General features: G+C 41.9%; 1 protein-coding gene across 3 annotated transcripts in view; it reads left to right on the top strand.

Annotated features, from left to right (window-relative positions):
- The window catches only part of cacna1bb (calcium channel, voltage-dependent, N type, alpha 1B subunit, b), a 162,105-nt gene that overhangs the window by 64,137 nt on the left and 72,844 nt on the right, over window positions 1–25,124 (top strand). For all 3 annotated transcript variants that reach the window (XM_070989614.1, XM_070989612.1, XM_070989613.1), the window contains exons 8-12: window positions 2,336–2,523; window positions 18,343–18,446; window positions 20,997–21,112; window positions 21,221–21,310; window positions 23,708–23,797. In XM_070989614.1, the coding sequence (XP_070845715.1) occupies window positions 2,336–2,523; window positions 18,343–18,446; window positions 20,997–21,112; window positions 21,221–21,310; window positions 23,708–23,797 (588 nt within the window). The remainder of the gene's footprint in view (window positions 1–2,335; window positions 2,524–18,342; window positions 18,447–20,996; window positions 21,113–21,220; window positions 21,311–23,707; window positions 23,798–25,124) is intronic.

Below are 25,124 nucleotides of genomic sequence, written 5' to 3'. Positions count from 1 at the left end.
ATTAAGTTCAGTGTGAGACAAACACACAGAGGGATTCAACTGGATGACAAAGAAACTCCACAGCCCAAAATGGTTTAAGATGCAGTCTTTTGAGGATTTATATGACCAATGATGACGTGCACTGCTCATTGCATCGAAATTCTGTGCTGATACTCAAGGCTCACTAAAATATGCAGTGGGTATTCCTACATATTTGTTCATATGCTCATGAAATTTAATGGCCGTATGTTTACCATGAATGTGACTTTGAAAAGCCCACAGCACTATGAAATATGTCCTTCAACATATTTATTTGGATTTTCTTTTTTGATTTTGATGTCATTTATACCAATTTTAACATGAATAAATTAAAAAAGGTTGTTAAATATCAGTGTGTAATCACTGCAAAAGGGACTGATATTTAATTTTTCACAACCTTTAAGAAGGAACACCACTAAAATAAATTATTTCAAAAAAATAAAACAACATTTAGATAATGAGCACTAATTTTGTAAATTTTCTAATTTCAATTAGGAACTGCACCCAGTCGAAGAAAATAGAGACCTGAGATGTTCCCATATCGTCCATGGACACTGAGTCTGGCTGACACAGCACCTGTCAGCAGGAAGGAAAGGACATATTTTACTGGAGTGACACCAGAGGGATGTTGGCTGTGCAATCTGGCTCTGCAAATCATCGTTAAAACTTGGCCCAACTTGTGATCGTGGCACTATCCCTTATGAAACACTGGGTGCTCAGGGCATCTGTTATACTCAGCACATTTATTCTTTATTCTGATCCCCATCTGCTGACATGTGTGCCAGCACATCGTTTAAACAAACTCTCAGCACCCTCCATGTACTCTGATACGATCTCTACAGCTCACTGTCACTTCATAATCCCTGAAAACTCAAGCAAGATGCTTAGTTAGTCCACATCCACATTAAGCTGACGAAACCCGAAAACGCTTCTTTTGCAAATTCACAGCAAAGCACAACTTAATCAAATTTCATTGTTGCACATAAATCATATCCTATATGATGCTTCTGGCATTCATTAGTGTGTTGATTGTATCCTCATGTACTTCCATCAGGAAAGACATGTTGAGGGCTAACAAGACAGAGGTGTAAAAACAGTCTATAAACTTAAAACACGACTGTGTGCGTCGCAGTTTAATTCAGTCACATCTCAATTAAATAATTTCCTAAGTGCACTTCCTCTCGAATGCTGTGTGTCTCTGTGGGTAACACTGAGACTGGATTCGTGCACGTAAAGACCAATAAGCATCACTTAAATCATGGTGTGACTCAGGCCCTTTTGGCTAGTGTGGTCTAAATTGTGCTGGCAGCTACAGCTGCAGCTGTAGTGCACACTGCGCACTAGCAGGTTCCACAAGTATCATCCACTGGTTTGAATTAAACATGCAAGACAAACTGTGAGGACAGCAGAGATCTCTGTGTGATTGAGCCAGGGGGATCAAACACAAAAGGACACAAAAACTGAGCTTCTTTCATGCTGGGGTTTCATCGTATTCCATTGCTAGTTTCATTCTCTTAATCTTTCACCTGCACTGTTTTTATGCCTTTATTTGAAAGTCAGAAGTACAAAGAATTGGGACATTGTGAATTATGGTCACCACCTTAACCTCCACCACACCTGCACAGCTTTGCAGTATGGTGTAATATGCTGTCCTCAGTTCTCCCAATCACACTGGTACAACTGTTTGTCCCTGATTTAAATGATTCAAATATTCTCATGCAGCACTGTTAGCGCCATCTGAAAATACATCATTAAGTAACTGTTGGGGAAAAGGGGCAGCTGACAAATGGGTCATTTCCAGATGTTCTGAGTGGAGAAGGGCTTTGTTGCTGCACGCTGATGAATAGTGAGCCAAGCCACAGAGGAAAGCTCTAAATTCAGCTGTCGATCTTTGTACTGACCTTCACCTGTGGTCACAAGCTTTGTGTGATGACTGGCGGAATAGGGTTGCTGCCTCACTCTGCATGATAAGGTTAGGAGGTCAATGGTCTGCATTGATTGGAACCAGTTGAAGTGGGCGAGGCACATGGGAGGGATGTCCCTGGGTCTTTTCCTTTGGAAATGTTACTGGCATGACTGATGACTAATTGATAGGAGATCATGGGATGCATCAGAGCAACTTGAGGCAGCTGGAGAAAGTAGCAGGACATGTTGGCTCCTCTGCTGTCCCCACTACAGTTCTGACCCACATAAAACCTATCAGCATTTGGGGTCACTGGAATCATCATTCTATCACTCAGTCACTTTGAGATTTATCTATTCATCCACAAGCCTTTCAAAACTCATTCCCTTCCTCCATTTGTGTCTTTTTCATCAGGTGAGATTGCAGCAGACTGGCCTTGTGGTATGGAGCCGCCGGCCAGGACGTGCCCCAACGGCACCGAGTGCAGAGAGTACTGGACAGGACCCAACTTTGGTATCACCAACTTTGACAACATCCTGTTTGCAGTGCTTACTGTGTTCCAGTGCATCACCATGGAGGGCTGGGTGGAAATCCTCTACAGCGTGAGTCTACATGCACGAAAGGCTTTGGATTGTTGTTGTTTGTTGTGTAAGCTTGGTTTCTTGCTGTCTGTTCTTTTTCCTCACATATTCTTTAACAAAATCTTCAGTCTTTGCTCAGCTATTTTATACTCCCCAGTGGCAGGGCTTGAGGTTTAGTTGACGTCTTTGTTAGTCAACTTCTCTTTAAACAGTGTGGTCCAGAGTATCACGGTAATTAGTCAGACTGGTATGTCTGTCCATGGTCCTCAGAAGGAGAAGGATTGTGGTCACGCTTTGAAACTTTGTCTAGTACCTTTCTCAGGTCAAATTTTCCTGTGGAACAACACTTGTTTTTCAAGACTTGGTGTCTTGAAAAATAAGGACTGAATTGATATTCATGTTCTCTGAGGATGAGCCCTACAGTGATGTGTCTGGAGACCTCCTGACCTTTGTTACCCTCAGGCCAAAACTTCCACTAATACATCAGAAATGTAAAAATAAACTGATGGGAGATGCTTCATGTTCATCAGAGGATGAACTACTGGACGCATCATGTGCTTTCTTCTACTGCCGTCCTTAAAAGGCTAAAGTATCTTAATTTCCAATGAGCAGATCACCATTAAAACATCTTGCACTCTAATGGAGATAAACCATATTGATTTTAATGACCTCCTGGACTTTCCAATAGCAGGACACACTTACTAATGTTCGCCCTGCCACTGAAGGTGTCTAGACTAACAGAATGTAGTTTTTGCCATCCATAACCTTCAAACTTTGGGGTGTAATGAACATTTTACCCTCTAGGAACCACAAGGGATAGTTTAAATCCTTAGAAAACCATGAATAATTCATTTAGAGAAGGATTTTGTTGAGAATAAACACATTTATCTACCACTCACGTGCTTAACATTCATATAGTGACACACATTCACACCTGTGAGCTGCCAGCCACAAAACTGTGACCACTGAGCTGCTCCCCTGGAGCATTTGGAGGATTGGTTTGTTACCGAAGGGCACCTTGAGGGTAAATGGTGATGAAGTGGAGAGTATTATTCATTCATTTTACCCTCTCAGATTTTCCATTCAGAGAATTAAACATGACACCATCCACTCACCACTCCATCTGCAAACCTTAGACTTGCTCATCTTTCATATCTTGGCTGTTTTGTGTATGTGTGTGTGCACGTGCGCATGCGCGCGCGCGCGCGCGTGTGTGTGTGTGTGTGTGTGTGTGTGCGTGCGTGCGTGCGTGCGTGCGTGCGTGCGTGCGTGCGTGTGTGTGTGTGGAAGCAAGCCTGCTGAAGCAGAGATGGTAAACAGGTAAACATAGGCCCACATAGGCCCAACGTGCCAGTTGGCTTTCTGCATGGATGGTAAGATAGCAGCAGTGGCACAGAAGACACACTGTACCTGCCCACTGTTAGTCTCCGTGTACAGTATGTGTGTTTGCAAAGAGTATAAGAGAGTAAGTTTATTTTGAACTCAAAATGGCATGTCAGTGTCTCAGCAATTGCACAAAAGGAAGATAATAACAATATAAAATATGGAATGGTGTTTGGCCCGCTGATTGAGCCAGGTGAAGTCTTTAACAGCAGTGCGGCATGACAAGAAAATGCATGGAACAATACATGAAAAGGACATGAATACAAATCTGGATGTCATCTGCATAGAAATGGAAATCTTCATTCAGTTCATGCACAAAGTTGCCAGTTGGGAGTATGTACAATGAGAAGTGGTGCAAACAGAAACATAGAAAGAGAGGGCGACTAAATATCAGGTAACAATCCGTGTCTGGACACAAAACAGGGACGTTATGGCCATGTGACGTATGTCTTCACAACTGGGTCACTGGGACGATCCCCACCAGCCATAGTTTTTAGCAATTTTTCTCTCTGTCGCCAACCAGATGGTTTTGTGATCTAAATACCAGCACCTCTTTGGTTTTTCAGGGCAGCCAAAAGCATGATAGTTCCTTTTAAAAACACACAAACCCTGAGCACACAAAGGAAAACAAGAATCCCTAAAGGATGAGGGACGTCCAGCCAAGCAGAACTAAAAAATGATGAAGTGTCTGGGCCAGTCCCACAATGGCTGTCTGACTCAGATCTTCATCTGTTTTATTTTACCAAATGAGGTATGCAAAATCAAATGTACAGTGAGCCTCGCATATTGCACTAGCATCTGCCAAATGAGGAAATGCTTAGTATGTGATTTAGATTTCCAATGTTATCTTTGAGGTTTGCCCTGTGAACTGGGCACTTATATGTGCATTACAGACATAAACAGCTACCTGTGCTGCCCAGCACCTCATAAAAGCACCATGTTAATTCTGTTAAACTTCAGTGGAATTGCAGTTGGGAGCAGATGTGACGGGTTACTGTGATGCTCCACTGGATACCTTGAATGCGTGTTTGGTCGCTGAAGGCTTGAAGGCTTTGGCCTCATACAACACTGCTTCTGTTCATAGACAGACAGAGAGCTGCCTGCTTTCTTTCATGTCATATTTCATGCAGCCAATGTGGATTTCTCTAAAGTCTGTGAAACCTGATCAATTTTTCTTGTTTTCTTCTTTTACTTGGCAAATTATTTGTAGCATTATTTGTACATGTGCTTCTTAAGTACCTGTTCCTCTGTTATCCTTTCATTTTCCCAGTTCACTCTCCCCTCACTCTGTTTGTCTTCTTTAATTCCCTGAACACCTCTGTTTTTCCTTTTCCTGCCTCCATTCCTTCTCCTGCTTCATCTTCTCCTTTCCCAGGAGATGGCAGCTTACTGGCACTAGATTGTGAGCCACTTACAGAGCCATCTTTCCTCCTCCTTCTTCTTCTTGCTCTTCCTCTGTGTTTCACTCCAAATATCTCCCGTCGCTTTTTCTGGCTCATTATCCTAAGCGTTGCAGACCCACGCTGCTGTGATCCGAGAATGCCTTTTCTCTCTGTCGGTAGTTTTTCTTTGTATTTCCATCTTTTTCCTTTCCTCCTGCTCAAAGTCACTCCTTTTGATCCACCAGTTTATTTTTACTCCAGCATTTTTATGTGGATTTTATTGCCGTATTTCTTCCTGCCCACCTATTCAACCAGGTCTCCTCTCTCTGTACTGTTGAATTCCACCATACAGTCCTCTGTCTTTGCCTTCTTTTTAAGGTGGGAGAGATTTCACATGGCCTTGTAGAGACTCATTCACACACCCTGTTGACGCAGATGAGGCTCATTTTGAGACTGTTTTAATTGGTCTGGCTTTACTTCATCACACACAGACAGCATTGGGCTCATTGGAGAGTGTTCTCACAGTCCTGGAAGGAGTTTCACTGAAGTGTAACACCTTTCTGACACCTGCCTCACACCTATACATCCATCTGCCTTTGCTGACACATTCAGCGTGCCAGTGGACCATCAGCATGTGGCCTTGTGTGTGGTTATGAGTTTGTAACTGGATGACAGAGATGCATTGGCAGGCTTTAAGAAGATTCTCCAAAACAGTTAAACCACTGCTGTAAATCCATTTGCAAGCTACATCAAACTGCAGTTACCTAAAGCAACAGTATTTTCTACAGTCACCACTTGCTAACATTAACGCTCCCTCTCAGTGTTGAGACAGGCCGAGCCATGGGTTCACCACAGCCTGCTAATTCAGCCTGACATGGTGTTCATGTTGGTGCTTTGTTTTGCCCCAACCAATCAGAGATGAGGGATGTATCTCACCAGCTAACATACAACATCCTGTACAGCTGATTCCATCTCATCCACTCTTTTTTGTGGCCATTTCATTCGCTAACTATGTTTCATGACTGCTGCCTAGTAGCATTGAAGAAAGGTGGCCTGTGCCTCCTCCTTTTCTGTTACTTTCTATAACAGGACACATGACTTCCATAACAACCTCTGACATGAGATGCTTCACAACCCGAGGCTTTTGGTGCTACAGTAGTAATTTGCTATTTCAAAACACGCAACACAGTCTGATCGGAGGCCCTGTATGGTGTCCAATGCAGTGAAACACCTTGGTGACTAACAATTTGCACTTCTTTTTTCCCCTTAACCTTTCCCAGCCCTCTTTAACTATGTAATGTATTTCCTCAATTCATCCAATTGCTCTCATTTCATGTCATTGGTCCATCATGCCCATTCCAACAGTTTTGGTTGATGAAAAACAAAGTTATCATTGCAGACAGATTAGTAAATGCTAGTTATTGTTTTTTTATAGTCATCCTTGTGAAGTGATGACACATTTCTTTGATTCATCCTGACAGCACTGTTAGACACCTCCTGGAACTACTTGTAATTCACCATCTGACCAGGCCTGAAACGCTCCACAAAGTTTTCCCTGAAGATTGTGGCAAAGACTGGAAATAAAAGGAGAAACCATGACAACATTACGCAGTGGAAAAGAGCCATAAGTGTATTTGTGTGAATGCAGTGGAGCGTGCGTGCATGTCATGTATGCATTAATATCCTGAGTCTACAAATGTAGATGCACTCTTGGTACAGAGGTGGGGGGAATGGGGTGGGGTGAAGTCTATACCATCATGAAACCAGAATAGCATCTAGGCGGGGGCTCTATTCTGTGGATTATATACTTATATACCATAACCCTGCGTTAACCTTGTAGATTGATGACTATGCTATGTCTGGCCCGAGGGGGATCGCTCAGACCTTCCTCTCTAATGGTGCAAAAGAAAATGCAGCATACCTCTCCCCATCCTCCCAGTCATTGCAAACCTCCTCCCTCTTCTTCTTCTTTTCTCATTGCTTCCTCTTTGCCATCCATCCCCCCACTTCCTTCATGACTTCACCTCCCTCGGCGAGGCCACGTTCCAGGTTTCTGTGGTCTCCAGGCAGCTGATGTAGTGGAACGGAGCACTGCTGTCTGCCATGCTATTTTTCAGCTGAATAGTGGCGACAATGAGGGCACATTCAGAGCAACAATAGTACTTTGATGGTGTGAGCATGTTATCACAGGTGCCAGTGAGCAGCAGTGGGTAGAGTGCTGAAAACCTATACCTAAGTTAAAGTACAATTACCCTTTGAAAAACCTACCCAAGTTAAAAAAAAATGTACCTACTTCAATAAATTAATCACTTTCCATTTTACTTTCCACAACCTCTGCACACTCTAAGCAAATAGGGTTACACCACTGCAAAATAATGAAAAAACAGCAATAATGAATAAAACTTCTGAAAATAATTTTAACATTGGAGTTGGCATTACGTTAGGTTAATTGCTTTCTAAAGCACACCAGTTTGAAAGCCCAACAGACCGCCAGCTACAACATGAGAGAGCTCGACGGACAGAATCTCCCCATGGTTAAACAACAGCACTGGTAATGAGAGGAAGAGAATTTGTTGAGCAGCTGAAGAAAATTGAGGAAAGCTGCGCTCACAGTTCACTGTAATATATGCCAAGAAGCCATGACTGTGTATAACAAACACTTAAATTTTTAAACCTTTAGGATTTAATATTTGAAACACTTGCTCAGATCCTTGAAAAGCTACACATATGTGCATGACGCAAACTCGGTGTAAAGGCACAGCAAAAGAGTAAAACTCTCATCCATTTCAGTGATGCCGCTGGTTGGTGCAATGATAGCAGAGATGCAGAGGGTTCTGTCCAGAAGAAGCATGGTTGCCTGGCAGAAAAGTTGAACCCGACTCAGCTTTTTCCACCATGCAATATGACCTCATAAGGCAATGTACTGCTTTGGCCAAAGTGCCTTTATGCTGAGGATGGCAGCAAGCCCAACATAAGTCCTGATACATGATGAAATCCAAGTTTTAAACCCAGTGAGAGAGGCTGGAAACGGGGGAATGTCACCAAACGGAGTCAATGCTCCTTCTTGATGTTTTAATCATGAACAGAGCCGAGGAAAAGGGAGGCTGTGCAAATGAAAAGAGAGATTTCAGCTTATGCTAATGATCAGAATGCTGCCAGCCGCTGCAGAGCTGTGCTTTTGACTTGAGCAAAGTATCCTCCCATCAGTGTCGTCTTTAGCAGCTAAACCACATGGTGGATGTTGCTCATATGCGACTCCAGAATGAGGCCAGATTATAGTGGAATACGCATCCAGAAGTTAAAACTACCCAAGCAGAGAACAATAATAAGCAGTACCCTCCCAAATTATTCTGTCATTTGCTGGATTTCCCTTCATATGTCCTCCCATCCACTATTTCTCCTGTTGTGATAAACACTGTCCAAAGTGTAAACCGGATCTTAATATGAAGTAAGGTTTGCCATTCCCCTGTATGATTTCAATTAGTGCAGTACTGATTTTCCCCATTTGAACACAATAAATAATCTGAACTGCTTCTGGGCCTAAACAGACCATGCCATACCATTCACCTCTTTCCAGCGCAAAATATATTCACCTCCATTTTTACCTTCAGATCCCATTTTAGATACTACTGCTTTGTTATCGCCATCTAGCAGCAACTTGATCAGATCTGACTTGTTGTGTCTGACATCATTCTCACATTTTAGACCCTTTGTACCCTGCTTTGGTTAAGGCAGGGGGAATATTGTTTGGTTAAAAAGTTCAAGATAGATCATTAACAGGAAAGTAGGAAGCAGGAAACAAACAGAATCTTTGCCTAACCATTCATGGCATGATAAATGGCAAATGCTGTTGTTTCTCTTGTGAGGAGACTGTTGGAAAAACAGATGTGAATAACTGTCACCTTGACCAAAAGCTTTGTCTAACCTCAATCAAGCTTGTGCTACAAACCAAACCTTAAAGGGGAACTCCACTGGTTTTTACAGATCACAGTTTGTTTAAAGGTTTTGGGGAGAAGTTTTACATCTATGTGAAAAAAGCTGCAGGAAGACTTTTATGGCTCCAGAGGGAGCTGCTCAAAGTGTGACAACGTGATCTCACTGGAAGCAGCGCTGAAAAGCTTGAAAATGAACTTGTTGCAGCAAGCCACAGGATGTTAGATATTATTTACAGTAAACAGGGGTTTCAGGCAACAACATCTTCCTAAAGAGAAAAATGGGAGAAACTGGAAATGAGCTGCTGATTATGCACCACAGTCCCTCTCAGTAAATAAAAAAATAAAAAATGCTGCTCCTTGAAGTATGAAGTGTTATGAGTCAAAATGTAGAGTAAATGCATAATTCAGACAGATTTTTTTTTAAATCCAATAAAATGAATGAAAAGCAAAAATACCTATCTGTCTCCAGCGTCTCTGAAAAGACTTTGACAAACCTCTGAGACCTTGTGAACTGTGACAAATCTCAGGTACCATCATGACATGATCCCACCATGCCCATCTGTCTCCACTAGACACTCGTTTGTAGCAAAAATGCCAGGACAGTGATCTACAAAAGTCGGCAAAGGCCTGCATTGATTCGCACTGTGAGCGCTGCTTTAGCTCTCAGCCAGTCAGCGGGGAAGTGACGCTGTTGTAGCAGCAGCGGGATGTGTGGGTGGCCTCTCAGCGTTGGTAATGTGGCAATCTTCGTTTCACGCCCCGTGATTTTATTTCCTTTGTCTCTCCTGGCGACCCAACGACTTCCATGAAATTAGACGCGGACCTAATTATCTCAGCTGTGTCATGTTCAGGCTTTACGCTGCAAGAAATTTACCTGCCACTAAATGTTGTATTTGGTCTTATTTGAATCTCGTATTCAAATGTTGAATTCTGATCCTTATGAAGTAGATTAACTGAGTTAAACTCTTTTCTTTTAAATTATGACAAGTGTTTTTTCTCTCACTCATTTAAGTAATATTTGGTCACAGGTATTTAATCTCATGGATCTTATAGAGAGATATATAGAGTTTGAAACCAAATATGTGCTGTTTCACTTGGTTGAAACACTGTTAAAGGAAGGAAGTCTTGATTTTTTTAAAAGAAAACACTAAAGAACCGTGACGTTCTGCAGTCAGTGAATATTTTTACACCTTGTGTCCCTGCTAGTAGTAGTGTTATCACTATAAAAAGCTATCATTTGTTGTTCTACCATACTGTCATGCATGGTCGATTCAGATCTTGAGTTGTGGCATCTTTTACTGAGATCTATATGTGGGTTTGTGTGGTTACGTGTGTGTGAGATGCCCGTGGTCACAGGCACCTTTTCCTCTCACTTCATTAGAGCCGTGTGTGTCACAGAGACAGGTGCTCCTTGACCTCGTCACGGTGACGTCTTGTGCTGTCAGGGCAGTCGTCAAAGCCTCATAAAAATAGAGCAGTGCGCAGGGACAGTTAGATACTGTGTGAGCAGTCAGTCATGGCTCTGTGTGAATCCTTTAATGTCAGTGGAGGCACTGGAGCTCGCTGGAGAGTTGATATCACAGAGAAGATGCTGAAGTTGTCAGGTCCGCTTCAGTGTGCCTTGCCTGTGGGGACATCCCCTGACATTTCCAGTACCGCCACTGTGAGGGGGTCAGTTTTTGAAACTGGAAAGGAGATTTACAGAGCAATGAAAACATGTTTGAGTTAGATATGTCATGTCTTGTCTTCTGTATCAAAGATGTTTTTTTTTTTTCCACAAGGGTGCAGAAGAAAACAAAACAAGCCAACAAAGAGAGAACACATTTTAGTTTTGTTTTTTTGTCTCCTTAGAAAGATGTCTGTCTATTTTGCTGCTAAAGGTTCCCCTTTTCTTCACAAGCTAGCCGCTGACTTTGCCTGTCTGCCGTTTAGTGCTGGGCAGGTAGAGCACAGCAGCTTTATGGGAGCTTGTTTGTTGAAAACAGCTGCCTGCTGGAAACAAAACTGATGAGATGGAACCATACAGTAAATGTGCCGTGAAACCAAGCTATCAGCTGCACAAGACTCAGATCAGAGCGAGTGACCCCTTTCACACCTCACTTGATTCAATATTTAGGCTACATAAATAGAAAAATATTAGTTTGTGGAGCTTTGATTTTTAATATTTGTTAGATATGCAAGTACGATTGTTAGCCTGTCCATCTCTTACAAGACAGGTGCAGCCTAATACAGGATTTTTGGCATTAGTACAATTACAATTCACAATTTGTCATTTGGGAGCTTTTATCCAAAGCAACGTACATTTGAGGTTTTCACAGTACAAGAAGTGATTAGCCTTTTAGTGGAATTTGTGAATTTTTTCAAGGTGCTATTTGGGATGTACAGCTGCTACTAATGAGGTGAAAGACCTTAAAATGTGCTGGTCTGGATTCCAGACTTTAGCCTGTGAGGCTCTTTGGGTACTTTGATGTGAAAGGAACTTCGTGTCCACATTGATCAGCCTTTTGAAGTCAAACTGCCTGATTAAATGTCACTTAAATTAGCCTGCAGCAAATTAATTTACCGTCAACAGAGGAAAATGGGAGATTTTAAGAGGGATGATGAGATGCTCAAAGTCAGTTTAACCAGAAAAGTGTTTGGATATATTCTTCTTCTCCAAGCAGCTCTCAGAGGACCTTTTGCTCTGTGTGCCACCAGAGCTGTTGAGCACATTCACCGCTGCTTGTTGTGAATGATTCAGGACTGTAAGGAGCTGCAGAATCGATTCTGAGTGCCTGTCTTCATCTCAGCAGGCTTTCCTTGCCATCAGAGAAAGTGTGTGCATGTGCGTGTGGTGGCAGCACTGTAAGCTGAGAGTGGGAGTACACTGTCACAGCACAACCGCATGATGCATGACTCCAAATTATGCAGCAGCTTTTGCTTTTTCCTCACTGATCATTCAGAGCAGTCAGCCAGTGATGACTCACGGGAATAACAGAGGTGGAATAACGATATCAAGTGAACTCATATGGAAACATCAAACTAAGTTGGATGTAAGTCATCACCTAAAGTTTGTTGTTAGATGTCATCAGAATGAAGGAGGCAGCTTTTCTGGGGGGTGTCATCATTTTACCTTCAGCATGGAGGTTCTGGTTTTAGGTTCTGTACAATAGAATATCTCAAAAATTACAGATTTCAACAGCATGAAGCTCATACATTTCCACTTGAATAGATTGTCCACTAAATGCCAAATTACAGACATGATATGGACATGTCATAGTTAATATATCTTACCACCAATATTACCACCTGTAGCAGGTGAAGTGAGTAACAGCAGCACCTGAATTAAATGAATATGGTTTCCTCAGAGTCTGACTCGTCTGAATCCATTTCAACACGGACTGTTTGGTTCAGTGCGAATGAATTAATTGGGACCTGATAGTGCAGCGTATTGTTTATAAGAATGGCAAAGTATGCTGAAGTCATGCAGTCTCACCCCTCTATTAGACTTGAATTCAGTCTAAGGCCTGAGTCAGTTATTAGTGCAAAACAAAGTCGGTAAAACAGGAACGTCATGACAGTCGCATCAGCACCATAGACAGCACTAAGTTACACATCAAAGAAGCAAGACTGTGGCAGCTTGCAGCTCGGGGGACATTTTACTCTACTCTCACATGTCTGGGCTATACTTCGATATTGGAAAACATACACTAAAAAAGACATGTTTTAGAGCGGGAAAACAACTAACACAAAAATGATACAAGCAATGGGATTGTGGCTTACTTACTACACTTACAGTGGCTCAAGATGAGCCCAATAAACCCGCAGCCAACGTTCCCAGATGAAAGGAAAATCCTCAGTAAACTTTCTTACCACCCTGTCTTTTATTTCTTGGTCAGGTCCTTCTCGACAGCAAGTTGAGAGAAATGATCTTTCTAGCATTGTGACATGCTTCGTCAGTGCTTGGTCAACACATTCTTTACAGCCTTTTATTGGTAAATGTTAAATCCAAGAATGCACAAGCCTTAAGCTGTCTGTGAGGGAAACAGCATCGCCTTTCATGGAGGTGGCTGCACTTGTTCCTGCTGAGGTTGCTAGGTTAGTGGTAGCATCATCGCTAGTTCCCCTCACATCACTGGGGTTTAGAAACCTGCCAGTGGTTGCTTATTGTTGTAGTGTGGCTGCACCTGCTCCCTCATTAGGTGAGCCTTTCTTGTTGGTAATCAACTTTCTTATGTCCATTTCCACAGAGAAATAGGATTGCTAATACTTAAACCAAGCTAGCCAGTAGCTGCATGGCTGAAGTGAACCATCATCATAATTAAAGAAAGAGAGGTTGACATCAACCAGAAGTAAGAAGCAAAGTTCAGATTTCTGATAATCCCAGACAACATTTAAGACTTATTAAGACATGTTGATACAATAAAAAATTTGATAAATGTGCAACCTTCATAATGGGATTTTTTTTGTTTAACACGTTTTTAAATACTATAATTATCTTTGATTAGCGATAATTTTGCGGGATTGCCTTTATCCGTTTCAGTGTAACTGAATAGAAAGCCCTTTTGCTCATTATTCTCAGAACTACATTTTACTCATGACACTATACTTAAACGACATATGGGGTCATTAGAAGTACCTTGCTCAAGGCAACACAGTGCATCAGCAGTTTTGTAATGAACTACATTAGTATAGCCAGTGGCCTTGATTGCCATATGCCCTGTATTTGCTCTCCTGCTGTGCACACAGTGTGGTTTAATCTCATTGCATGGCTCCATACTCAGTGCACTTAAAGGTGGGGTGAGCTCATCAGCCCTCATGTTTAAATGGCACATACATCCTGTATACAATATGCTATTTTACAGAGAAATGGGCAGATTCTCAAGACCAAAGCAGCTTGTGGGATAGTCTGTTGGAACAATTTAGGGTTTGGTGATCCTTATATACAAAAATCTGTGAAATACAGAATGAAAAACGGCCTCCGAGACTACGTTTTGGTGGAATGTACTGTGTGTTATGCACAAATAGTAGGAGAGGGCCATTATTATATATTGTCTTTGACATAGATGATAAAGTAACACACACACACACACACACACACACACACACACACACACACATGTTTGCCTAAATATATGAAGTAAATGTAGATGAAGCCACAGATGTGTTTGCCTGACAGAACCAGAGGCTGTTTGTAATATAGAATACTGGATCACACCCTCCGCCCAGAAGTGACATATGATAAGTTGAAGTGATAGATGTCCTTCCATGTGCCCAGGGGCTGTTGTACAGGTTTTCTTTTCTTTTCTTGTCTTTTTTTCTCTTTTCTTTCCTATATTTCACAGCTGGATTACGCTGCACACAACTTTTTTCATATGACTGTCCTGGAGGGGAAAGTCAGGGATGTTCAGGATCAGGAATGTAAACGATCGAATTGTCATGCCTGATGCAAGTTTAAGAGAAAAATGTGGAGAAAATCAAGAAAAGCTGCAGATTACAATATAGTGTTACTGCTGCAAAAAATATTTTTTTATACACCTAATATGTTCATGAGTAGTCCAAAGTCAGATTGTATGTGCTCACGTGCGATTAGCTTATTTAAATGGGAGAAAACCAGCAGCTCTTTGGCTTCCTGAACCTGAAAACCATTTGCATAAACTGAACTGAACTCAGCTTGTCTGCCGGAGCAGTTAGCTGAAGAATTAAGGCTGTGTCAACAGGAGAGAAAAGTCTCTCCTCCTCACCAGCTGACTCTGGGACTGAAAGCTGATGCAACAGAGTGCATTTCCACTTCATTTTCTCCTCCACACCAGGCATCCTGGGTTCCCCAGAGAGAGTAGTTTGATATCTGTTGCCACTGCAAACAGAGGTGATGTTCCCTAAGTCTGAGCACGGATACAGACTCAGCTAAACCTTATTTATAAGATTACACATATTTTTTTTTCTTTTTTTTAAACCACTTGGAGGCATTTCAACAAGCTAAATTAACATTAGCTTACTGCCGCTTTATAAAATGAATATGGCAAATGTATGAGCAAACAGTTGCCTATTTACAGAGTCAGCTGACATGGAGTGACATTGAGATTCTTTAGAAGTTGTGTTTCAGACTTCCTTATGAATCAAGTCCAATATCTACTCTCCCATTAGCTCTGTTTTGATCTCCACCAACTCCTGAGGGAAAGATCTGACTCTGCAGTGCTAATAGCTAATTGTTCACTAACTTGCTGGACCTGCACAGGTAGCATACATTTATTTATCTATTTTCTCAAAACTTTCTCTCTGTAAACACCTGGAAATGACACTGATGAGAGAAATGGGACTGAGCCAAAGAGGTCAAACAGGAAAGCAAACCTCACTGTGATGGAAAAAGTTCAGGGGGTCCTGCACAATCACTGCAGTCAGGGATTGTCCACCAAGAAATAGTTTCAGTATGAAACTTGACCTAAGATAAAATTGATTGATAGTGAGTTTTAGAGGTATTGATAGACATATTTTTTAACATCAGACAGAGTCAGGTTGGCTGCTTCCCCCACCTGCTTCCAGTATTTATGCTAAGCTAGGCTAACAACATCATGGTTCCATTAGATTGATGTAGATCTTCTCATCTTACTTGCGAAAAGAAAGCAAATAAGCATATCTCCCATTATATTGAACTTTTCCTTTATGCTCTGTTGAATTGAACTGAGATGATGGGAGGATGTTCACGTAACGTTCATACCAAAAGAATTTACTGAATGTGGAGAGCAAGAGGGAGAGTCACAGAGAAAGACATGAAGACTGACTGATGAGATGATGAAACAGTGATGAGATGTCAGACATGCAGAGAAGGAAATGATGCAAAGCAACACAGTGAAGCTTCTGCCTGCCATTTATCCTGGTGTGTGGGCCGCTGCTCCTCTGACAGCTGAGACAGAGGGTGTGCTACTGTATGTGTGTTCATCTCACATACTAGGGTGTATAATATAGATCTCAAGCCTGCTGATTCAGCCGCCCTGAACCCCCCATCACAATTACAGCCAGCATGTGGCAGCGCTCCGACATTGGCGTCTGCAAAATGTCACCATGCTTCACACAGCCCATCAGTCCGCAGGTCTGTCCCCCGCTAACAGGCTGCTGTGTGGGAGTGCTCTCAGACATGGAGGGTGATGACTCCCAGAACCCCTCGGGGGGAAACAAGCAGGAATATCGGTCCTGCTGCAGCTTGGTACAGAAGTACAGAAGACCACTTGGACCAGAGGAACAAGCTGTAAACACAGCATCAGACACATTGTCACCCCATAAGACTGACAGGGCTAACATGTTAGCAAAAAGTTGCCCCTCTGACTTAAACAGAGCAACATTTTCACTCACTGGGAGTCATGTTCACCAGCCAGCCAAAATGAAATGGTTTATTCTACAATTTTGTCCATATCATACAGTTAAATGCCCAAAATATTCAGTTTTTTTGCCCTCATTCTGAAAAAGGCCATTTTCCTTATGCTATCTACATGGCTACTGAAAATTAACATTGCACAAATATTCCTGTTTACATGCAGTCGTGTATACAATTAACAAACACAGCCTTCCTCTTTCATTCGGGGGTCTACCTGACCAGAATATTGTCATATTTGGAATAATAGTGAAACAGTATTGTGCATGTGAATGTAGTCAGTGTGACAGTGAGCTGGCATGAGAAATACCAGGGCCCTGAAACTGAAGCAGCTAAATAGAATTCAGCTGTCATTAATTGGATTATTTACACTGACTGTGAAAAGGCTTTGAGGATATCAGTGGCAGTAAAATCCTTAAATACATTCATTTCAAAAGGGGGAAATACACATATGCCATATATACAAAATGGCCAAATGTAAATATTTACTCTACAGCATACAATGATATTTAATTGTACAATCTGTTGAAGAGCTTTTCCTTTCTCATAAAAATATGCCTATGCCCCATTAAAAAAAATATTTCTCTAATTTGTTGTGGAAGAGCTTGATTGGTCTGCGCAGAGCCCTGACCCTGACCCCGACCCCATCCAACACCTGCAGGATGAACTGGAACACCGTCTCTGAGCTCACTGATGCTCTTGTAGCAGAATGGGAGCAAATTCCTACAACCACGTCCTAAAATCTGGTGGAAAAGTCCTCTCAGAACAGAAGAGTCCGTGGAGGCAGCATGGTGTTTGAATGACGCGCTCAACAATCACATACAGCTGGAACATTCAAGGGGCTTAAATAATAAACTTTGTTTGAATCTCTGTATTTTTTGCAGTGTACTAGCTCACAGTCAATGAATCAGCATAGATCAAATGACATGGCTCAGTGATGAGGTGTGTGTGTGTGTGTGTGTGTGTGTGTGTGTGTGTGTGTGTGTGTGTGTGTGTGTGTGTGTGTGTTTGCATGCTGTACTGTATGTGAAAGTGTAAGTCATTTAACCAACCTCCAGCCATGACAGGTCATAGTCAGTCTGAATTGTCACGCCTATTTGTGGCCAATTTAAGCAGATGCCGTAACTCTTGTTGAATTAAGCAGTTGTCTGGTCACGATAGCAGAGTGGGCTTTTTGTTAGCCGGACTTTTGTTGGGGGAGGGTGTTTAGTACGAAGTTCACAGAGACGACGGGCAGAGTTTTTTAATTGCTTTTTTTCAAGTTGTCACTATTTTTCTAATGAGGCAAGTTGGCAAAAGTTTTTGACAGTCAGCCAAGTTTTTTCAAGAAATACATTCTCATTCACAGCTGTGGATGAGAAGCACATCCATCCACTGTCATCCATCCACTGTCATCCATCCACTGTCAGCTCAAGCTGGTTCAAAGTACACAAACAAACAAAATAACTTTTAATTTGGGACATTGTCCGTTCCTTACTAGAATGACTTAAACGACACATACAGATTATAGATCAATGAAGCATAACTTAACATATTTAAACACGTTAATTCAATGAAATGAATCTACCTGACAATCCAGGAGTTCATTTCGGCTGGTGCCCTTTTGCAGTTTGGTTTTCCCACTTAAGTCCTACCCGTGTATTCTACCCATGACTGACAAATGAATCCTCCATAGGTGGAATGTGTGTAATGGTAATCAGAATGCCTTTATGTAATGTAATGACTTGCTTTTAAATTCTAAGAAAAGCAGAAACTATCCTCTCACTTATGTCTGTGTTGTTTGTGTGTCCAGACCAATGATGTAGCAGGAAACACCTGGAACTGGCTCTACTTCATCCCTCTCATCATCATCGGCTCCTTCTTCATGCTCAACCTAGTGCTGGGTGTCCTCTCAGGGTAAGTCATCTCATAACGTAGATGCACAGATTCCAGGTCTGCTCCAACTGGGGTCAAATTATGTTTAATGCTAATGCTGATTATGGCTCAGCATTCATTATTATTTATTTATTTGTTTTCAAAAAAGGAAAATCATGGACTAAGAAAAAGCAATAATGCAAAATCTGGGTAAACAGGATTTATAAATTGGGATTAATTGGGATAAATGGGAACATTATATCCTAATTAAAAGGAGAACTTCTCATTTCATTTTGAAAACGCTGATAATTTTCTGTGAAAATCTGCAAAAGTGGACAGCAACAAGCAGCGCTGAAGGATCAGCAATGTTCACACAACTCAGAAATTAAATCGAGGACAGGATGTCTTGAGGAACCAAAATCTCTGTGACCATACTGCATTATTCAAACTCAGCCTATGTCCTGCACACAGCTTCAAGACAGTATCTGCTTGCGATGGGGAGACTCAGTTAAGGGTGAATTGAGTAAATCAACCAATTATTCACCTCCTCTCCTCATCATCTAGCGCTTCTCCTTTTTACTCCCTGTCTCTCATCATCTGTCCCTGTCATCCTCGCGGGTCATGAAAAGGCCTCTCGCTGTGGCTTTAATCATCCAGCTCCTCTGTGCTCCTGGTCCCGACGTCCGTTCGTCTCATTGTGTCCGTGGTCGCAAAGAGCCTCTTCTCACCTGCCGTGACTCACAGCCCCTTGTCTCACCATAATCTGGATGAAAGCAAGCGTGTGTGTGGTTTTTTGTGTGGAAGTCTCAGGAAACCCACGGCTGAAGGAGCCTCCCTGCCCTTTTCCATATTCTCCCTTTCAAAACTGTATCCCAGGATAAGGATTGGAAGGTGGTTTCCTTTTTTGTCCCATGCTTGTAAAGTTACTGTCCACCACAATCGAATCTTTCTGCTTGTCATAAAAACATACGGCCTCTATACCCTGTGTGATAACAGCAATCTTCATAGCAGGTACGTTGCATGTCACACACTGTGAGATGGAATATGTCTGCTGCAGTGTCAGACAGTTCAGCATCAGCTTTGAAACAGGTCAGATTGCGTGATAAATGAAACAATGCAAGTGGAGACATGTCATCAACTTGCATCATCTCAAGAAAAAAAAAAAAAAAAGGTTTGGTCATTGGGTCCTAAATCAGCAAAACTGAACTGTGACCCCTGTTTTGGATTGAAGGCTGCTACGATCATTCGCTTTCATGTTGACATCCCTAAGTTTCAGTGTTTAGGGGCAATGTTTCAAATCAATGAGCAACACTATAATTATAATATTGGATTTTCATCAATGTCATAAACTACTAAACCTCCACATGTAAAGTAAATGAAAAACACAGACTCTTTCTGAGAAGACTGACACAATATCTGTGCACTGACCAAGAAGCTACAGCCAGAACACTATTAGCTTAACTTTGCATGAAGACTGAAAGCAGGGGAAACGGCAAGCTTGGTTCTTCGCAAAGGTAAAAAAAAAAAAAACAGCAACTACCAGCACCTGTAATGCTCACTAATTAACACCCTATATCCTGTCTGTGTACCACCTAAGAAACAAGGGTGATGGTAGGTGGATTTCTTTAACTTACGCTAGCTGTTTCCTTCTGTTTCTAGTCTTTAAGCTAAGTTACGTTAATTGTCTGCTGGCTCCAGTTTTGTTGGCAAAAAAATTAATTTCTCAAAATGTTGAACATCCATCCATTTTCTATATCGACTATCCCTTTCGGGGTTGCAGGGGGGGCTGGAGCCTATCCCAGCCGTCAACAGGCGAGAGGCGGGGTACACCCTGGACCGGTCGCCAGCCGATCGCAGGGCAACACACAAGACAGACAACCATTCACGCTCACACTCACACCTAGGGGCAATTTAGAGTCACTAATTAACCTAATGAGCATGTTTTTGGTCTGTGGGAGGAAGCCGGAGTACCCGGAGAGAACCCACGCATGCACGGGAAGAACATGCAAACTTCACACAGAAAGGCCCGACCCGGGGATCGAACCGGCAACCTTCTTGCTGTGAGGCACGCGCACTACCTGCTGCGCCACCGAATGTTGAACAATTCCTTTAATTAAGTGTAATTAATCTGTTTATTTGATCTTAAACTGTTCTTGGACTTTCCAGAACATTACTGACAATAGAAATTCCTATGTTGATATAAAATTCCACACAGTGTGCTGATAGGCAGCCAGGGAACTGCAGGATGGATCCTCCGCATCTACACATTTAATACGTTTCAGAAATATCTCAGCTCCACCATTGCCAAAAGCCTTTTAATTTTCTTTTGACCTCGGCAACTGCCCTGCTGTTCACAGGTAATAATCCTTCAGATGAACACTCAAACTATTTCATCCATTTCCATGATGCAGTGCCTGTAAATCACTTTGTTTCTGTGAGGTGAATGTTCATGTGCAGGTTCTCTCCCAGCAGGTGTCTGACAAAGAGGGGGAAAAAAGAACTCAGCTTTAAATCCAAGTTGCCAAATGTCATAACAGGTTACATGCATTTATTCCTGCTGTGTATAAACGATATCTCTGTATGACCCAACAGAGAATTTGCCAAAGAGAGAGAGCGCGTGGAGAAGAGACAGGAGTTCCTGAAGCTTCGGAGGCAGCAGCAGATCGAGAGAGAGCTCACCGGATACTTGGAGTGGATCTGCAAAGCAGGTTCGACTCATCTCTGAAACAGTGTGAGAGCTGGCATGTGTTTGTTGTGTGAGAAAAACATGAGAAACTGATAGAAAGTCCCCCTCTCCTTTCTCTCTCCCGCTGCAGAGGAGGTGTTGCTGGAGGAGGAGGATGAGATTGCAGAGGAGAAGTCCCCGCTGGATGGTGCGTGGTACAAGAGGAAACAAAACCTTCCAGGTGAAAACAGGGCTGAGTGTCTGTTGCCTGCTTTACCATGGTCCATCACCACAGGAGGACAATGGTAAACCAGGCACAGAGAGGTACGATTCACCATTTCTATCCAATGGGTTTTTTTTTACAGAATCAATGTGCCGTGCATAAATCGTTCCAAAATCATCCATCATGAATGTGATCTGTCTCTGGTTTGCCTGTGGAGTGCTGATTCAGCATTTCTGAATCTCATCATATTGTACAATGCAGGCGTTCCCGAAAGGCTCAATCTGTGTGTACATACTGTATGTAATTGGATAGTTTGAGCTCTAGATGGAAATGCTGTGTTCTTGTGTTTTCCAGCTCTACAGAATTCAAAATATTGGTCTGTCAGATTGATGTGAGTGTTGATTTGACACAAAACAAGATTTTTATTTCATTAAAACTGGCTTGAAAGTACTCTGGAGCTTACGTTGAAACCAACACAAGTGCAGGCTTACTCTGAATCTAAATCTAAATCAACTAAATGTTTCAGGGATCTGTTGAGCCATTTCATAGAACATCGACAATCACAATATATATAGTACAAAACAAAAACGCACTCCACTCCACACAATCACACAGCTCACACAACTCATTTTCTGTTTGGAAACTGCCAACCTCTCAACTGTGCAACTCCAGATCTTTGCCTTCTAGACATATAATGAGATTCAGCATGTGAAACTTTGATTTGATATTTATATATGTCCCGATTTCAGTTTTGACAAGCTATTTTTAAGTTAACATTGCAGTATAATATATAAAGTATATGAGTGAGGCGATTCCTCAGTTTGACATTAGCCCGACAACATGAAGCCATGGCAGCCAGTCATATATAAGAGCAGTCAGATCTTAATGAATGTTAATAATCAGCACTTATGATCAAGTTATTGAGCGGTGATCATGGTTTCCACTCTGTACTCTTGTACTCCTGTACTCACTGTTATTCAGCGCTCTCTCACACTGCCTCCCTCTCCCTCTCTCGACCATGATGTCAGTCTGTTAGGTCTGGTGTGAAGGCATGGGTTAATTAGTGGGCTTTACAGCTTTAGTCTGATTGAATTTGTCCAAGTAAATTCACTATACCACACTTCCCAACACACACACACACACACACACACACACACACACACACACACATGCATCTGCTAGTAAATGGGCTCACGCTGGAAACACATCCCTGCTGATGATTCCAGGAAAGTGACAGCACTCAGCTGCCTTATTTTCTCCATTAGTTACATATCAGGGATTAAGACGTCTGACTCCACAGTTATAGAAAAACCACTCTAATGTTGTTCAAGCAGAAAATATAGAGTTGGTCTTCGTCAGATGAACGTCCGGGATGAGAGGTGGAGCAAAGTGCCAATCACAGCTCAGTCGAAGCAATTTGAAATTCTTTATGGAAAACAATTTATCCAACGCTTACCTAGTCGTTGGAGATAAGAAATTATCTGTTAGGCTGGATGTGTCATTTAGGGAAAGGATGGGTGAACTTTAGGCAGTTTTTCAGTGTACTTTAAATATGTTTGAGGCAAAAAAAAAAAAAAAAACTTGTTACCACCTCATCTAAGGGGTGGAGTAAAAATAAATTAGATTTACTTTCTGTCAAATTCGTGGACTTCACTGCAAAAATCTCCTTCTTCTCAAATCATTTTTGTTGTTTATTTGAAAGTTTAATCATCTTAAAATGATTGAACCCTGGGACAATGTTTTGATCAGATGGCAGAGAGCTGCCTTATTCTCAGAAGTCTGGAACATTCTTGAAACATGGTTTAAATTGGAAACAAGTCGAGATATTCTAGCCGCGCAGGCTGATTGTTTCACTTGTCATAAGAAAAGACATCTTTTTTAGCTGTCAATTACAGACCAAAGTGATTTGATAAGAAAGAGGTCATTTAAGTGTCACTCTGTCTCTGAGCCGCATTCGTTTCGCTGCCTGATTCTGCCTCCCAGCAGCCTTTTGGAGCAGAGATACAGGGTTGTTGATCTTGAGAATGAGCCCACCGCTCTGGAGCCGGTCACATGACCATCATATTTATGTCGTGCTGGCAGTTTTTCATTCCAAGGCTGGTTTCAAGCGGGAAGGCAGAAAATATCCAGATGAAGAACATGATTGATGACTGCTATTCATAGCTTCCAATTAGCTCAACCCTCCACTTGCCTGCACACACACACATGCACACATGTTATGCGGTGAGAGTTCCATTGATATGCAGTTTGAAAACGCTTGTTTTTCTGGCTAGAACTGACTTCTCTTTCACAGACTTGTAATAAAGAAGTTTTCCACAACAGAATGGCTCCATTCTTCTACAGTATTCCTATACACTTTTTTTTGAGAATCATATCTGATTATTTTGCCCTTCGTGTGTGCTTTTCTCTTGTCAGTCCTGAAACGAGGCAAAGCCAAGAAAGGTAAAAGCGACCTGATCAGTGCCGAGGAGGGGGAGGACCCTTTTGCAGACATCTCCTCTGTTGGTAAGTCTCACATCTTTTTATCTGCAGCCAGCAGCGGATCACCTCTGACCTTCACATGCTGTCCGCTCACAGTCGACCTTTACAATAAAAGCCACCATAAAAGCCTGTCTTCTGCAATGAACATAACCGTGCCCTCTGACTCTGCTCTTCATTTATCAGATTAGTCTGCCATGTCATCTCAGCACTATAGAACATGTTGTGAGATACTGCACACAAACTTAACAATGCACATGATGGCACCATCTTGATCTGGAGACCTGAAGCTCTGTCTCGAGGGAAAAGACTTATAATTAACTTTTCTAATTAGACTGTTAAATTAAAATAGCAAGAGAATCACCTGAAGCACATTAGCATTAGACTTTTAAATATTAATGGTCTTCATGGTCCCTGCAAAGACAACATGTACAATAATTGCTTGTCTGTGGGTTGGAAATGAGCATAAGCATGGTAATTGAAATCATTTTGTTACCTTCACTGCTTTTTATCTCATCTCATGACTGTTTTCCATAAAATTAAGCGCCCAGGGACTAGATGCACTGCACTCTCCTCTTACTTGTTTCACGCGGGATGCCTGCAGCACAAATGTATTAGGTGCATAGTTTTTAATGAGTAGCTGCAAGAAAAAATTCAAGGAGGGTTCAGGTGATTTTAGGCTTTTATAACTGTCCTTTGGGTCAGTTTTGTCACTTATCACTTGAAGTCTTGGCCTCAAATGATTCTCAGCACTTGTTTGCAAATGCGAAGTGGAATGGATCCCAACCACACTGTCACACTTCCACATAAAAACATTGAGATCCCTGAGCTCTAATATCCTGCAACTTGGTAGTAGCGCAACTGCAGCACGAACTTGTGGATGCTGCCAACAAGCTTTGCAGTTTTGATAACCAGAGGTACAAGAGCAGTCCTGCAAAGCCTGGCAGAAAGCGAGCCCAGAGCAGCATAGATACATCATTGTTAGAGGGAATGCAGCGTGAGCAGGTGGAGGCGAGATGAAACTGTTCATTTCACTGAAGCACAAAGTTCCAACACACCAATATGGGGCAGCCTAAATGTGAAATGTGGACAGCTCTCCAGTATTAACTGAAAGGGAACTACACAGTATGACACATTCTACAACAGTGACGTGCGGTGAGGTTCATGACTGGTGATGCACTGACTCTTTATGCTTTATTCAATTCCACACTGTTTAACAAAGAATATTTAATATAAGGTCAAATATGATTTTTTAAAATTTAAATGTTTCTTGGGGTTTTTTTTTGGCTGATTTCTCTTATTTTTTTTATTAAAATTGAACACTCACTATCGCCCTCTGAGTAGGAGAGCACGC

This window comes from Chaetodon trifascialis, chromosome 20, assembly GCF_039877785.1.
Source record: "Chaetodon trifascialis isolate fChaTrf1 chromosome 20, fChaTrf1.hap1, whole genome shotgun sequence".
Classification (NCBI taxonomy): domain Eukaryota; kingdom Metazoa; phylum Chordata; class Actinopteri; order Chaetodontiformes; family Chaetodontidae; genus Chaetodon; species Chaetodon trifascialis.
Note: the sequence above shows the minus strand (reverse complement) of the source record. Positions and strands in the feature narration are given on the sequence as shown.